The sequence below is a fragment of the Megalopta genalis genome, chromosome 6 (assembly GCF_051020955.1).
Source record: "Megalopta genalis isolate 19385.01 chromosome 6, iyMegGena1_principal, whole genome shotgun sequence".
Classification (NCBI taxonomy): Eukaryota; Metazoa; Arthropoda; class Insecta; order Hymenoptera; family Halictidae; genus Megalopta; species Megalopta genalis.
The window spans coordinates 15,044,621-15,060,648 of NC_135018.1; the positions used below are offsets into that span (position 1 = coordinate 15,044,621).

General features: G+C 35.6%; 3 protein-coding genes and 1 non-coding gene across 12 annotated transcripts in view; all 4 read left to right on the forward strand.

The window, feature by feature from the left end:
• Tre1 (Trapped in endoderm 1) overlaps nt 1-16,028 on the forward strand; it is a 119,208-nt gene that overhangs the window by 58,258 nt on the left and 44,922 nt on the right. The gene's annotated exons all lie outside the window — the stretch shown is intronic.
• On the forward strand, nt 279-350 carry TRNAC-GCA (transfer RNA cysteine (anticodon GCA)). The gene has a single exon. It is a non-coding gene; the product is annotated as a tRNA-Cys (tRNA).
• On the forward strand, nt 808-2,812 carry Yif1 (Yip1d-interacting factor 1). The gene is made up of 4 exons (XM_033468606.2): nt 808-993; nt 1,309-1,394; nt 1,513-1,851; nt 1,911-2,812. Exons 1-4 carry the CDS (start codon nt 963-965, stop codon nt 2,433-2,435), a joined length of 981 nt encoding a protein of 326 aa, XP_033324497.1. The 5' UTR covers nt 808-962; the 3' UTR covers nt 2,436-2,812.
• The window catches only part of KrT95D (phosphofurin acidic cluster sorting protein KrT95D), a 138,880-nt gene continuing 127,744 nt past the window's right edge, over nt 4,893-16,028 (forward strand). For 4 of the 9 annotated variants that reach the window (XM_033468402.2, XM_076522715.1, XM_076522718.1 and 1 more), the window contains exon 1: nt 4,894-5,087. In XM_033468402.2, coding sequence (XP_033324293.1) covers nt 4,984-5,087 — 104 coding nt within the window. In that variant the 5' untranslated portion in view covers nt 4,894-4,983. Of the gene's footprint in view, nt 5,088-16,028 lie in introns of all 9 variants that reach the window. The other 5 variants (XM_076522716.1, XM_033468420.2, XM_076522719.1 and 2 more) reach the window with 4 other exon arrangements.

A 16,028-nucleotide genomic window follows, 5' to 3' on the forward strand; every position in this document is an offset into this window, starting at 1 on the left:
CGACGGAGGAATAGTACAAAAACTTTTCAATATAAAACTGTAAAGTTAATGTATAATTGCTAGGACCATAGAGTATTTGTTAGTTTGCCATTAAGGACTCAATGGTTTTCTTTTAAGATTAAGATGTGTGGTATACAAGATTGTTAAGGAAATATGAAACATATATTTTGAGGGGTTGATCCTTAGGAAATTCCTGTAACAGATGATTATGTAAACAAATGATGTGGAAGAAATTTCCTTGCGACCAATTTACCAGTTTTGAAATCAGTACACCAATTGGGGGTATAGCTCAGTGGTAGAGCATTCGACTGCAGATCGAGAGGTCCCCGGTTCAAACCCGGGTACCCCCTTGAATTTCTCTTTTTTCATTAAAAATTAGTAAATTATGGTAACATTTTTTGATATTTTACTAATCTAATAAGATATTTCGAATTATTACTGTAATTCTGTAATAGGTTTATGTATTTCTGATAACTGCATTTTATATTGCTAAAAATAATTTCATGCGTGCATTTTATTATTATTTTATTTATATTTAATATTGATTTCGTAAAACAGTACATTTTTATTTAGCGTCATTAACCCTACTGATTATGTCTAGATAGGTATTCGTTATATAAATAAAATTTATCAAAATATTTTGCGACTGTAAATTACAATATCTATTCTAAATATTATCAAATTGAATGACGTATTTTTATTAACGTAAATAAAAAGAAAAAGAAAAATCTTCGATGTTGCAGTAATTTGATAAATATGTAAAGTGTAAGATGACAGAACCATAATATGTACATATGCACATTGTAGGGGGAGACTTCTTCGTGAATAACGGAGTATGGCGACGTATAACGTGAATTGTTTTCAATGTTCATTCTGCAAGTAGTGGATTAAAACCATAGGCTGTCAAAGTAGCATTAAAATTAGGTGTTTTTGTCTACTAATTAAGAAGATCAACTGCAACAATGAATTACAATCATTCGAGTGCACGTCGGGGTAAGTTTAGCAGTATGAACAGCAGCAGTATGAATAATATGTTTCGTATTTTATATTGTCAATATAATTTATGATTTGTATTTATCAGTTCATTTTAAAGTAACACTGCGAATGTTAACTCTTAGTATGCAATACTTTCAATAAAACTGTAATAACGTAAAAACATACAAGGACATAGTGTGATCCAAAGAGGTTATGTTACTTAAGTTTTCTTTATTTAATATATATATTCAGATTAGTATATCCATTTATTTAGTAAAATCCAGATTACATTTTGCCTCATTATGTTATTTATATAATAAACATTTGAAACAGGGAGACCTAAAAGAATACTAGATCCGTCGGCTGGTTTATCAACTCCAACGTCTATACCCCAAAACCCATACATGTATAATCAACAGGTAAAATTACATACTATAACTCTATAATATTAAAATTAATCTATTAATGGGCACTATGTATTTATATGTACATTATATAACAAGTACACAGAGTTATCAGCTTTACTTTTGTGGATAGGTTCCTATGAACAACGGTATGATGCCAGAATATGGATTTAATATCCCGCAACAACAGGCATCGTCGTATGGATTCAGATCAGTGCCAATGCAAACTTATCCATCTACTGAAACTATGCCACCTAGTGAACAATATTCAACGCCACAATTTACAACGCAGTTATTAGCAGAGCCAGTTGTTACAAATGTGGCTATGCAATACGGCAATGCTTTAATGGGATATGGAAGTCAAACATTTGAAAAGTATGTGCCTGTCACAGCTTTGAAATACTATTTTGCTGTGGATACAAACTACGTTCTTACAAAACTGTCTTTGCTGCTCTTCCCATTTTCTCAGAAAGTAAGTTTTCTAGATCCAATAATTTGTATACGATAGTCAACTGTGAATATCTTCAACAGGACTGGTCAGTCAGGTACGAGCAGGACATACCATTGCAACCACGCTTTGAGAAAAATGCTCTGGATATGTATATTCCAACTATGGCATTTGTGACATACATAGTTATAGCTGCATTAGTATTAGGGATTCAGGACCGCTTCACTCCATTAAGTACATTAGCTAGTTCTGCTCTCGCGTGGAACATCGTAGAAATTGTAGTGCAGTTAATAAGTCTCTATGTCATGCATCTCGAAACGAGTCTCTCGACATTAGATTTGTTGGCTTATTGTGGCTATAAATACGTCGGAATTAACGCGGCCCTGCTGGCTTCGTTAGTTTTCCGAACATTCGGTTATTATATGACTTTGCTGTACTGCAGTATATCTTTAGCATTTTTCGTGACACGGTCGTTGAAGTTAAGAGTCCTTCCGAGGAACGACAGTTCGTACACAGCATCCGGTAATAAAAGAAGAATCTATTTTATATTCTTTGTAGCAGGTGCACAACCTGTGTTAATGTGGTGTTTGTCTCATAGCATGATATAATCATGTAAGGGAACCGGAAAAATGGTTTTGAAATACAGGATACGTATATTTATTTGATTCTTCATGTCACCAACGCATTTTTGTAATAAACAATTCTTCAGAAACCTTAGTGGTAATTTGAAAATCCTATTTCTTTTAATAGTGCTTTAATTTTTTTACATTAGATCTAGATATACAGTAAAGCACGCGTATTTATGGAAAACATTCGTAAAATTATTAATACTTTTATTTCTTTCTAAGTCTTGTAAGACTTTGTACAGAAATAATTAGGCTTCGTCAAATAAAGTTTCCTTATGTACGAAATTTTATTTTCTGTATTTTAAATTTTATAATATATAATAATGTAAAGTAAATGTCATTAAAAATATTTTTTGCAACTATTGTGTATTGATTTACCTATTCTTTATGAATTAAAAAATTTGTATATATATATATATATTTGTACATATTTGTAATATCTTATCATATAATTGTCTATCGCCTCCTAAATAATTTTTGGATGATAATTTCTAAGAGAAAATGTGTCAAAAAATTTATTTTTATCGAATGCATAAGAAAAAGTATATTTCAGATGCAGTAGTCTAAATGTAAACATATTTAATAGAACTCGAGTATTTTCGAATTTATTAAAACGTAGCGTAATACAAATGTGGTGTATAGAATACTCGATTCTTACTAAGGAACTTAAATTTTTCAAATATCAGTAGACGAGCCCTATTTTCATGGAACAGAAAAATATATTAAGTGCTGAATCTACTCTATACCTGGTCTGTGGTCAAAGATTTTTATTCCAATACAAGTTTCGTCTCTGGTATTGTTCTCCATGCAGTCGATAAAACAGAAACCTCGCTATACCTACTAGGACTGCTCTATATTACTTCTCATTCATGGTTGTATCCAAATATACACGATTTGTGTATAGTACGTTTATAGGAAATCCAAGAATCCAGTGAAGGAAAGATAACGGGGGAAATGTGATGTCACTAAGGTATTTTCAGCGGTGACTAAGTTATCTCCCAAGAGACAACATCATAATGTGTCCCCATTCATCTTGTTGCTCGGCATGATAGTAGGGGTCTGCAACGAATGCAGCAGATACTCAGGAATTGTGCGCGTAATTCAAACCATACTACGTACCTGTTTCAGATTAGTACAATTTTCTTCTTTCTACAAATCACTATACTTCTTCTAGTACCCTCAAGTTTTCGTATATTTCTTTCGTTTCTTATTTCCATTGTAATGTCCGGAACAATTAGGTACTGTAACCACCTTATATATTTTTCAATCATTATTCCAAACTAATCACTAAATTATTTAATGACGACCGGATTCTTGTAGAGTACATATTCTGAGTAATGCATAGAAGCTGAACAAAATCTTGATCATTTTTATTGCCTGACATTCTTTAAACTCAGATGGAAAATATAATCACATAAACTTATTAAGAATAACTCATATTTCTCCATTGTATAATTCAATTATTGCAGAAATTTACAATTTTTGAAATTGCACGCATTTGCAAGCAAGAAGAGCTTCACTGAAAAATATACCTGGTTCAAATACTTTCTTTGGTGGTATTTTTTGTTTCTATAGTGACACAAATGGTTTGAAATCTTAAATTTTTAACTATTTTTTTCTAACATATTAAGCATGATAATGTAATCATAATAATAAAGAAAAAAGTCCCCACTGTGAAATGAATTGAGCAAAATAAAATGAAACTTATTAGCATGTGCCGGTTGCAAACTCTTTGTTCTCTTCCGTAATTTTGTGCGTTATTTTCACCACGAACGCACTACAGTTACAGAGAAATTCGCTACGATTGGGCAAAACCTTAAACCGCATATCCCTATAGACAAGGTTTTAGATCATTTTTTTGAAGCAAACGACGAAATCATCTACGTGACGTCAGAGTGAACAAGTGTAATACGTACACCGTGGTATAATATACAATCTATAATTTCGAAAAAGTAACACATTGATATTCTAAACGCGTTAAACTGTTTTAACGTTCGACATTGATGAATATGCGAAAATGTTTAGCTTTCTGAAAACAAATTGAATCGACTAAATATGAAATATGCATACTTCGAGAATTAGAATTTCGCGGAATGTATTTAAAAAGTTTCATCGAGACGTTGATACTGATTATTTTTATTAATTGAATAATACGCTTTGATTCTACATCGTTATCGTACGCACGCACAACGTTTCAACCATTGTTATCTTTGCTTCGCTGAACTCTCGGATTTCTTATACACGCCCTATACGCACGCCGTGTCTAGCAGTATACATATATGATTTAAAGACAAAACGACGCTCTCGAAGGGGGCAGGCCGGCGCGTGAGGGGCCCCTACCGTGTAGAGGAGCGCACTATCGTTTTACTTGACGTCTTATCCGAGAGGTGTCTTCGTGCGTTTCCGTGACTGGTCGCCGAGTCGGTCGAGCGGTTTCTCGCATGGCGCCACGAGCGGGCTTAGTCAGTCAGCCGCGAGCCGCGGTGAACTGAAGGTGTGGGGAGTGTATTTGTGGGCCGACGGGCCAAAAATGGCGGAGCGTACGAAGACGACAGCCCCGGCCACCCGGCCAGTTCCCATGAAGCTGTTCGCCACCTGGGAAGTGGACCGTACAGCGCCCGACTGCATACCCAGGTAATCGATAATCCGCGCTCGATCCGACGTCGGTCCACGTTTTTACCGAGCAATTCGTGTCATTACACCGTGTCAAGAGTGGACGCCAGGAACTCGGCGGGCATTCACACGCCCTTTTTTTCCCCCCGGTGTCGCTCGTATTTTTCCGTTCGCACCCTTGTCTCAAGGGCGGCCGTCGTCGCGCACGACGTCGACCTTGCGCGAGATTAACGTGTTTCTTTTAGAAAGATATGTACGCGCCATTGGTCGTTCGGAGTGCGTGGTGTCTCGCGAGGCTGCTTGGGACTGCGTGGCGCGCTCTGTGTGTACAGCTCTCGCTGCTAGCTGTCAATCGGACGTGTGACAGATCCCCGAACAAAGATCGTAATCTAGATCCTTGCTTTCTCGGTAACTTTATCGTGCTATCGCTATCGCTTCCCGACTGTCACGCATATAATCCGAACCGAGACTGTCTGTGTCCTCTTCGACGGCCGACCCGCGTTTCTGTTCTTTCGATTTCTACGACGTTTCCAATGATTTGCGCAGCGAGTAAACAATTCACAGATACAATCCGTGAATTAGAAGGACGCGTAACGCGGGGTACAACGATACGCGCGGGCTACCGCGATGGAAACGCGCGACCGTGCAGCGACGAATGGTTAGGCGCGAATCTTACCAACCAGTTACACAAACACCTGACCGAGCCTCTGTGTCCGTGCCACTGCCGAGTGCGACACAGTAGGTATTTCGGATAGTAAACAGTCTGCTTTATTTTGAATCGTATAATTTCTGCGATATTCCAAAGAATGTTATAACTGCTGCAGCTTTAATGTAACAGTTTATTTATGAGCTACCGGAAAGATTTGAACTTGTTCTCCTGTGTCTGTCGACGAGTAATTCAGTTGTTCGTCCGTTCGTTCATTTTTACATCGTTTATGTTACACGGTTACGCAGAGATTCCAATGAAATCATGAGGCTGAGGTTTATAAAATCGTTCTTACTTATGACTTTACGATGATCGGGGGTTAGTTCATCTTTATTTTGTCATTTGACGTTGCACGATTTTGCAACAATTGATGGGGAATTCTGTGCAGTGTTGCCAAACCGTTGAATCGGAAAATATATATTATAATAATATAAATATAGATATTGAAACGTTTACTGTTCTCAGGATTTAATCGTTTCGAAAGAGTTTAACCCCTTAATGCACAGTTTTTTGAAAAAGGCCGGCCAAAAAAGATCAATTTTTTTTAATGTAAAAATACACAATTTAGAACGTTGTCTTGGCAAGAAAATTACAAAAATACAAAAATAATCAAAATTTTTATTGCAATTTTGGATTTTGATAACATCGCAGAAAATAGTCGAATATTGTAATATTACACGCACACATCGACATTTTTTATCTTTCTTTTCGAATTCCCATTTTTTTCAGAATAAACATTATTATCAGTAAAAATATTTATTTATACTTTTAAAACATAAATAATAACAATACTAGTATTTGTAATATTTATTATCATATTTATATATATATTATTATTTATATTTTATTTTACATTATATTTTAGTAAAATATATATTGAAAAATGAGCGACAAGGTGAAAAAAATGGCTCACAAGGAAGAGACAAGTCGTAAGTGATAAGTAGAAAAAGGATATATTTTATACTTGAATAAGTAAGTGTTATAGCTTATACAATCCCATGTAAATGATAAATATCAATAAAACGATTGTCTTTTTTTTTGCTTTCACATTGTTATTTTCAATTCTCGATTGCATTCGAGTGTGAAAAATGATAGCAACATAAAGTACAACGCCGCTCGAATTATCTCGAGTGTGCACAGTTCGGCCAGTTTAGCGCGCTCGAGTTAACTCGAGCGTGCACGTTAAGGGGTTAATTCCAAAGAGTTCGAATAATGCCACCATGCTACCTGCACATCTCCTGAGTCGTTGTTATCGCTCGGCAGGCTGTTCCGTGAGGCAAGGATGTGTTCCTATTTTTTGCCACGCATATCTTCTACGTCAAAACCGACGAATATTGCTGTCGTAAATGCTGAAACATCGATGGCTAAAGAAGTCGTTAAATCCCGTACTCGAACGATGCGCGGCAGTGGCAAACGAAATTGCACCACTTCAAAAATATCGGTGTTTTTCGGTTCCACACTCTTACGCGAGGGAATATGTATGCACGTATGCCTGTTTCCGCGATACATCGACGCGTTCGTTTTAATACTATCGTTTTGTACGTGATAATTTCGCGCAGTTATCGCAACACGTCGGAACGTTAAAAAAAGAAAAAGAAAAATCGGACGTTAAACCTTTGGCTACCGTTGCGTGCTCGTATCACATCTCGTAATTGCTGTATTTAATGGACTAACAAATTATACTTGAAAAAGCGATATTTATAGAAGGACGATATCCTTATCGGCGACCGTCGAGCGGTCATTCCTGACTTATTGGTTTAACTTACTCGCCTGGATTTTATTTTAATCTCTTTTACCGACTCGGGGAGACCGTGCTGTTATGATTTCTCTTATCGAACTAATCTTCGTATTAAAGTAACTTCGGAACCTTCAATTTTTCGGGGCGATTTAACGAGTTCGATAAGAGTTTCTAAAAGCAGGACGTACGAGACTATAAAAAGGATTAAAAGATAAGCCTATTGAGTGGCCGGAGCCGATGCGTAAACAGTTGGTTTGATAGTTTTTTTTCCAATAAAGGTATGTAGTACTCGAACGATTCGACGCGTTTTGGAAAATTCAATTTAGTTCGTTACTCGTTCACCTAATGATCTCTCGAAAATGATTTCATTCTAAAAAAAAAATCGTCTTATAATTAATAATAGTCTTATAATAAGACTAATAATAATATACTATATAATATAACTATATAATATACAGTCTTATAATTAGTCTAATAATAATAGTCTTATAATTAGACCGCGGATTTTATGCATTATTCATAGAAACGATTAATTCGATAATAAAATTGTAAAGATACGAGCAAATTTTCGGAATATTTTTTATATTACGTACGACTCATTAAAATGATTAAAAGAGCAAAGACACTGTCATCTGACTTACGTTTCTCGTAACCAAGTTAAAACGATATTTATTTTGCGTAAAAACACCGCAGTCTACTTGTAACATTCTCGGATCAGTTTCTTACAAGAAAATTCTTGTGATATGACGCGGTTTATTAAAAAAAGCAATCGATAAGCTTCTGGATGGCAACGCTATATGAAAAAGGACCTCGGTGTTATTATATGTTATTATATACTTATTATATAATATTATATATATCTATATATATATATATAATAGTATATATAAATATATATATAAATATATATATATATATATATAATATATAATTAAATTATATTATATAATAAGTTATAATAAGTTATTATATATATATATATATATACTTAATATATACTTATTATACTTATTATATATATTATATGTTATTATAATTATGTTTCTCACGATATCTGTTCGGTTACCAATCGACATTGCTGTTGAATAATTCATCGAAATGTGGAGAAATCAATTATGAATCATTTTCAAGAGACCATTAATTAAATTCCCAATGAGCGAAGCGTCGAGGTGGCCGTAGAAAGGGGATGGGGTTATTAAATCTTCGCTCGTGCTGGTCGCCTCGAAGTTGGGCCCCTCAGCCTCTGTTGTGTCAACCGCGATTCGGTTTCGGAAGTTAGCCGTATATCGGGTTCCGAAGACAATCCCCTTTTGTTTGGACGAGCTTATCCGCGATCAGATTGGCCGCTCGAAAACCCATTGAATCGCGGGGACGCGTTACAATGCTCTAATTCAGCCCGTCGGACAGCGGAAAGTGCAATTCAAACGAATTGTCTTCGGAATTCGATTTCGTACAAGTTCTTGGAAGTTTTCGGCCCGACGGCGTTCTCAATTAGCGAACGTGTCCACAGAGACGGTGCCAGTTGAGAAACTTTATTATGCATTCCTTCGGAATTGTTAAACGTATTTTAATGTACAATAAATTAGATGCTAAAAGTGCTCTGGAACTTGTTCCTTTCGTTTTCTTAATACATTATCATTTAGCATGGGAAGCTTCTCATTTGAAATAATTACTTTCACCGTTCTTTTGCGATAGTTTGTGCTGGAATCGCATGTAGATTTCGTGTAAATGGTAGCAATTGTTGGGCTACATTCGTAGTTGGGGAAAGTTTCGTTTCGTTGATGGATAAGAGTTAAAAGAAAAATGTATCCGTTAAGATTTTATTCGATTAAGAATTTATTTGTATAGGAATTGATACGGAAAATAATCGATTTCAATAAAAATGATAGAACATAAAGTGTTTCTTCATAGCTTGTTAATTTATTAAAATTGTGCGAGGACAGAGGAACAGTCAACAATTATTCGCATTGCTATTCGAATCATTTTACAATCTCTATTCGAATAATTTATTAAAGAATTATTCGAATAAATAGAATAATTTATTAAAGAATTATTCGAATAAATAGAATAATTTATTAAAGAATTATTCGAATAAATAGAATAATTTATTAAAGAATTATTCGAACAAATAGAATAATTTATTAAAGAATTATTCGAATAAATAGAATAATTTATTAAAGAATCATTCGAATAAATAGAATAATTTATTAAAGAATTATTCGAATAAATAGAATAATAATTTATGACGAATAATGAATGCTAGTCATTGGAATAAATAGAATAATAATTTATGACGAATAATGAATGCTAGTCATTCGAATAAATATTCGACCAAAAAGAATTCTATGGAACAATTATCTTAGATAATCCATTTTATGTACAGATTACAGGAAATGATGGTTTTCTATCGAACGATTCAAACAAAAACTTCTGTTTCTATTGAGAGCAGTTACCAATGGAATTTGAAAACTGCGAACATGTTGGCCTCTATTTTGGAATAGCCTCCATTAAAATGATATTGTAGAAAGCGACGATTTCCATTCGAAACTGCTCCACTGCTGTTTCAAATACGGAATTGTTCATAAAATTCATTAAATTCTTTTGCGAAGAACTGTGCCTGAAAGTTCTCGACCCATAAATATTTATGCAGAGAGAAACGTTTGGATATGGGACAAGAATTTTTTTTCTTAGAAAAGCGTGGTTGGAACACATATTCCGCCTTAAAAGGGGCTTGAATCACCTAAATTCGAACAAAGCATAACATTTTATTTGCAAATAAGAAATGATAAATAAATTATTTGTGGAATTATTTAAACGATGTTTTAACCGAATACGAAGCGTAATTATTATCTGCAAATGAAATATTAATTTAATTCGTAATCTTTTTATTTACTATTTAAAATAAAATTTGACCTTATGAAAATTTTTGAAGAACGCGCTCTAAGATAGTGCTAGAATTCAATGAATTATTTTTATCTAGAAAAATTGTTGCAGAAAATGAATCGCTGCTCACCTTCGGCTTTTAAAAAACTGTTCACAAAAATGACTATTTGTATATTCGTTGTGCGACCGTCCTTTAGAATTTTAATAATAGAAACAGTGCCACGCGTAGCATTGTATCCTAATTGCAACATCTTTGGAAAGTAGTTACGGGTTTATCCCACCGTGAATACACAATGCCTGGACCTCGAGTTTATGACGCTTAACCGCGGAAGCACGCATACCGAACCTGGTTTGCAGCAAAATTATTCGCCTGCGATAATTACAATTATTGTCGACGGTAATTGTTGCTGTCCCGCGGCTTCGTTAACGTCTCGCAATATCTGTGAAACATTACGCCTTAACATAGGCGAGAGCAGGCGGTCCTCGCGATGTACGCGCGGGGTCCGTCCACCTGTTGGTCGTCGATGGATGCCGGAATTTACTACCCGAGCAAGTTAAATGAAAGGATGAAACTTGCATTTCCCCAGAAGATACCGTCGTGAATCGTTGTAATTTCCACGCGAGAGATTCCGGCGGAGTTTGGAAAGACGGCAGAGAGCTCGCCGTAAAATCGTCCGTCGAAATCACACGCCCCGACGTTTCGTGTACGTTCCCAATATGTGGAGCATTGCCGATAATGCGTGACACGTATGGCGTTGTTTGCAAATCCGCCGGTATCGCCTCGTTAAATTATTCGGGGAACGTGATGCACGCTTAATGTTCCGTGCCACCGATAATGGTAAAATTCGCCTTACACAACGTTCGTCCGATTCTGCTTGAAAAAGAGAAATGAAAACTTCTAACGGAAACTTCTAACTTTTAAACTATAACTTCTAAGTAACGAGACTACGACCTCGGTCCAATTTTATTAACGATTATAATTTTTTTTCAAACGTTTCTGAAAATTCTACAAAATTATTGTAACACATTTGTGCCGTTGAAAGCGGATACGGTGTTAGTCAGTACGAGTCAAGAAAGTAAATTTATGGACAACGAAGGATGAATTAAAAATTGTGTAAAATCCAATAATATAAAATATTGTTGCAACCTTTTTATGCAAGCCATTTTCAAGCTTTATCCTAAAATAATAAAAAATATCACACAAATAAAATATTACATTAAATTCTAAATTAAATACTAGATCAAATATTAAATCAAATGTTAAATCAAATATTAAATCAAATATTAAATTAGATATAAAATTAAATAGTAAATTAAGTATTAAATTAAATATTAAATAAAATATTAAATCAAAGATTAAATTAAATGGTAAATTAGGTATTAAAGTAAATAGTAAATTAAATAGTAAATTAAATATTAAAGTAAATATTAAATTAAATAGCAAATTAAATAGTAAATTAAATATTAAAGTAAATAGCAAATTAAATATTAAATAAAACATTAAATCAAAGATTAAATTAAATGGTAAATTAGATATTAAAGTAAATAGTAAATTAAATAGTAAATTAAATATTAAATTAAATAGCAAATTAAATAGTAAATTAAATATTAAATTAAATAGCAAATTAAATAGTAAATTAAATATTAAAGTAAATAGCAAATTAAATATTAAATAAAACATTAAATCAAAGATTAAATTAAATGGTAAATTAGATATTAAAGTAAATAGTAAATTAAATATAAAAGTAAATATTAAATTAAATAGCAAATTAAATAGTAAATTAAATATTAAAGTAAATAGCAAATTAAATATTAAATTAAATATTAAATCAAATATTAGAAAAAGGTTTAACATTTGTTCTCCAACTAATACGAAAAGCCTCTGCTACATTAGAAGTCGAGCTCGCTTTCCATACCTTTCTGTACCGCAAGTCTTTAGTATTCGTTCTTCAATTTCGCATGCGATTACCATACCGGAGATTCGATTGTTTATCAAAGCAAAAAAGCTACGGACGGGATTGGTTCGCATCGAGGCAAGAGATCAATCCCGGGATCGTTTCTCGCGTTGAATAATTCACCGGCGTGTGTTCCAGCTTTCGCGGCGTTTTCCTCCATGCGAGACAGCCTTTGAAAAATATTTACAATTCTGATAAAAATTCTAAATGATTCACGAGCCGTGAACAAGGCCGCGACTATGGTTGACCGTTGCTGTTCGAGACCGGCGCGGCGGTCTACTCGTCTGGATCCTAATTAGCCGGTTATTATTAACGAGCTTGTAAGTGAAATGTAAGCACGTGGGAATGCGCGAGAAAACCTATTCCTTTGTATGCGCAAGTGATTCCGTGTGCCGTGGCTGGGCACGTAACGCGGGAAAGTCTGCTTCCATATTTTGCGAGGTAACGGTCTGCAAACAGCCGCTTTTGTTTGGATTATAGAATCAACGGAATTTGCCAAAAATTATGGTCCCGCGACGTTGCTCTTCCTCACATTTACTTCTATTTTGTCAATTAACGCACGGACGGCGGAGCCCGTGTCCGTTCGGACACAAATATTATTATTCAAGTATCTCTAATTTCTAGAAACATCGTACAGTGTAAATTCAAGGTCTCGAAATATTCATCGTTTGACATTCTTGCAAATAATTAAACTGCTTTATGTCGATCAAAATTTTTTGCATCAATTGCAAGAAGCTGGAACCATTAGTAATATTGTGGGGTTGCGTTGTAATATGTATGCAATACTTAAGAGATCACATACATATATTATTATTGTTATTACTATTATACATCGTATATATAATATAATATATAATATAATGTAATATAATATAATATAATATAATATAATATAATATAATATAATATAATATAATAATATAATATAATATTATAATAATATAATAACCTTAATGGTTCGGCATTTATCTACATGTTTGCAGACAATTTAGAATTTTGTGGGGTCGCCGACAGCCCCAGAGGTCGTTATAGGGTTAAATGAACTATCGGTATGTTCACTCATGTTCACCGTAAGTACAGTCCACAAATATATGTCTGTAAGAGAACACGCCACATGTAACAATGACAAAAAAATTAAGTTCGCCTGTTAATTGACGTGTAAAATATAAGAAATAATAATTGATCTGTAAAATATAGGATTTACGTATTGTGAAAGAGATCAAATTCGACAGGTTCAACAAATATAAACAAGCAGGGAAACACTACTGACGCAGCAACAATATCTGAATCATTTAAAATTCCGTTTGTATTGTTTCAAATGAGCCGTTTATTTTGAAAGTGGCATAAGTTACTTTACCGTAATGAAAAGTGGTGATTTTTTAATGTTTATACGAAATTACTTATACTGAGAAAAATATCACTATCCTGAGATAACAAATACAAGTAAATCTTCTCGAAAGTTAGCATCCATATTTTCAAACGTGTTAAAACGCAAACCCTTAAATATATCGACTTAAAAACAAAGTGACTTATGCCACTTTCAAAATAAACGGCTCAAATAGAGGTCTTTTTCTCCGCGAATCTGAAAGAAATTCATACGATTTGAAACAGTTATTCCTGTTTGGAAGACGTCCGGATGTACATATTTTGGCGAGCAACTGTAGCATTGACCGTGATCGCGTCGCCGTTTCGTTGGCCGTGAAATATTCGAGGCAAATCGGTCAGGAGCGATCCGGGCCCCGTAATAGAGCGATAAGAGTCAATTTGAAAGATAGATACATGATCACTGATCCCGAGCACAGGCCATTCGTTCGAGCTTAAACGATAAATCGCTTGTTTTCTTCTCGCCTGGGAACTTTTTCGATGAGAACGAGCGTCCCCCGAACAGAACAGGCGTGTATTCAATGCGTCGCCGTCCGCCGCGACCTCGAACTCGGACACGTTACGACCAGACCGGACGGGTATACTAATCGCAAATCACCACCCAACCGGGATGGGGGGGGGGGGAGATGTTATCTGTCGTGCACGTTGCCTGCGAAATATCAATCGCGACCTGTTTCTTCTTCTCGATGCCCGACGACGCCGCTGATAGAAGCTTTTTCACTGGCCGTACGGATCCTCGACCGCGAGAATCGATTCGCGATCCTTTGAATCGCTGTTCACTCCGCGATTCCATTCCCTTTTTACGGGAACTTCGTTTCTAGACCCGTCTGCGGGCGACGTAGCTCTCTTTGTCGGGGGCTCCGGCCTTTTATTATTACACTTCGCTATGATTGTGTAATTGCATTCACGAAGACGGGCTTCACACTTGAGAAAATTCCGAGGGAATTTGTAATTGGCACGGATGCTCCTTTTTTCTCCTTCATTCGATTTAGAGTGTACGATTCGATTGCTTTTTCGAAGCTTTCGTGAAAAGATCGTAGCACGACGAAATTGTTGTCCAACACTTTATTTAGTGGGAACCGTTGACAGACCTTTTCATGACTAAGTTGTATATACAGGGTGTCTCGAAATTATGTTATTTCCGAGAAATGAGGGATTCCGGAGGCGATTTGAAGCAACTTTTTCCTTTACAAAAATTCTCTTCGAGGCACCGTTAACGAATTATTCATGAAAAACACTGACCAATGAAGGGCGAGTTCGCTCGGCGCTGGGCGACCGAGCCAATGAGCGGAACCGAGCTCCGTGCGCTCGTTGGCTCGGCCGCCGCGCGCCAGCCGAATTCGCCTCTCATTGGTCACTGTTTTTCGTTAATAACTCGTAAACGAAGCCGCGGATTGCAATTTCGCTAAGGAAAAAGTTACTTCAAATGATCTCGGAAACCCCTCATTTCCAGGAAGTACTATAATTTTGGGACACCCTGTATATTCTTTTCTCAAATATTAATTTCTGAGAAATTGTTAACATTACGTTGATCCAGATAATCTGTTGTATCGTGCATCAAAATATCGTCGGTTTGAACAATATTTTCTTTTAATTTGTTCTCTGTTGATCTTCGATTTGAAAAGAAGCTGTCAGAAAATTGCTGATCTTCGCAATGAACAATTTAATCTGCAGCTGCTGTTCATTGTTTTCATTCATAATAGTGTGACCAGGTTAACTAACTCGTCGCTGCACGAGCGCTATTCTCTCTCATTGTATCTTCGCCGCGTTTCAGCAAGTACGATTACATCGCTCAGAATCACGTTACACCAATTTGGCAAGACCTGCCAAGCGACGCGCAGATCGGTTTCGACATCGGGGTCAAAAACATATTAAACGTGCGTAACCAGATGCAACGGGCGTTATCGTGTTTTTCACCGTTCCGTTGTCGTTCTGGCTTCCGAGATAATGCTCTCGAGGCTATTTATTGTTATATCAGTGGGCACGAACGACGGAACGCGCGCGAATCGCCGCGGCGCGTCTCGGCGGCGTCTATTTTCGCGATATCTCGCTAATAAATCATATCGCTATTAAATTCTGGACTGCTGCGTGCGTGTGTGCTCCTTTTACAAAAAACGCGAGCGGCCGCGGCACACGTGAAGAAAACACGTGTAATTCGATCGGCCTGCCTACGAACCCTTCGCGCACGAACAGCGACTCTGTAGCGCAACGAAAAACTCCTCTGGAGTACAATTCAGAGTTATTAACATAAATAAAAATTAATATAAATATATTATATATATTATAAGTATATTATA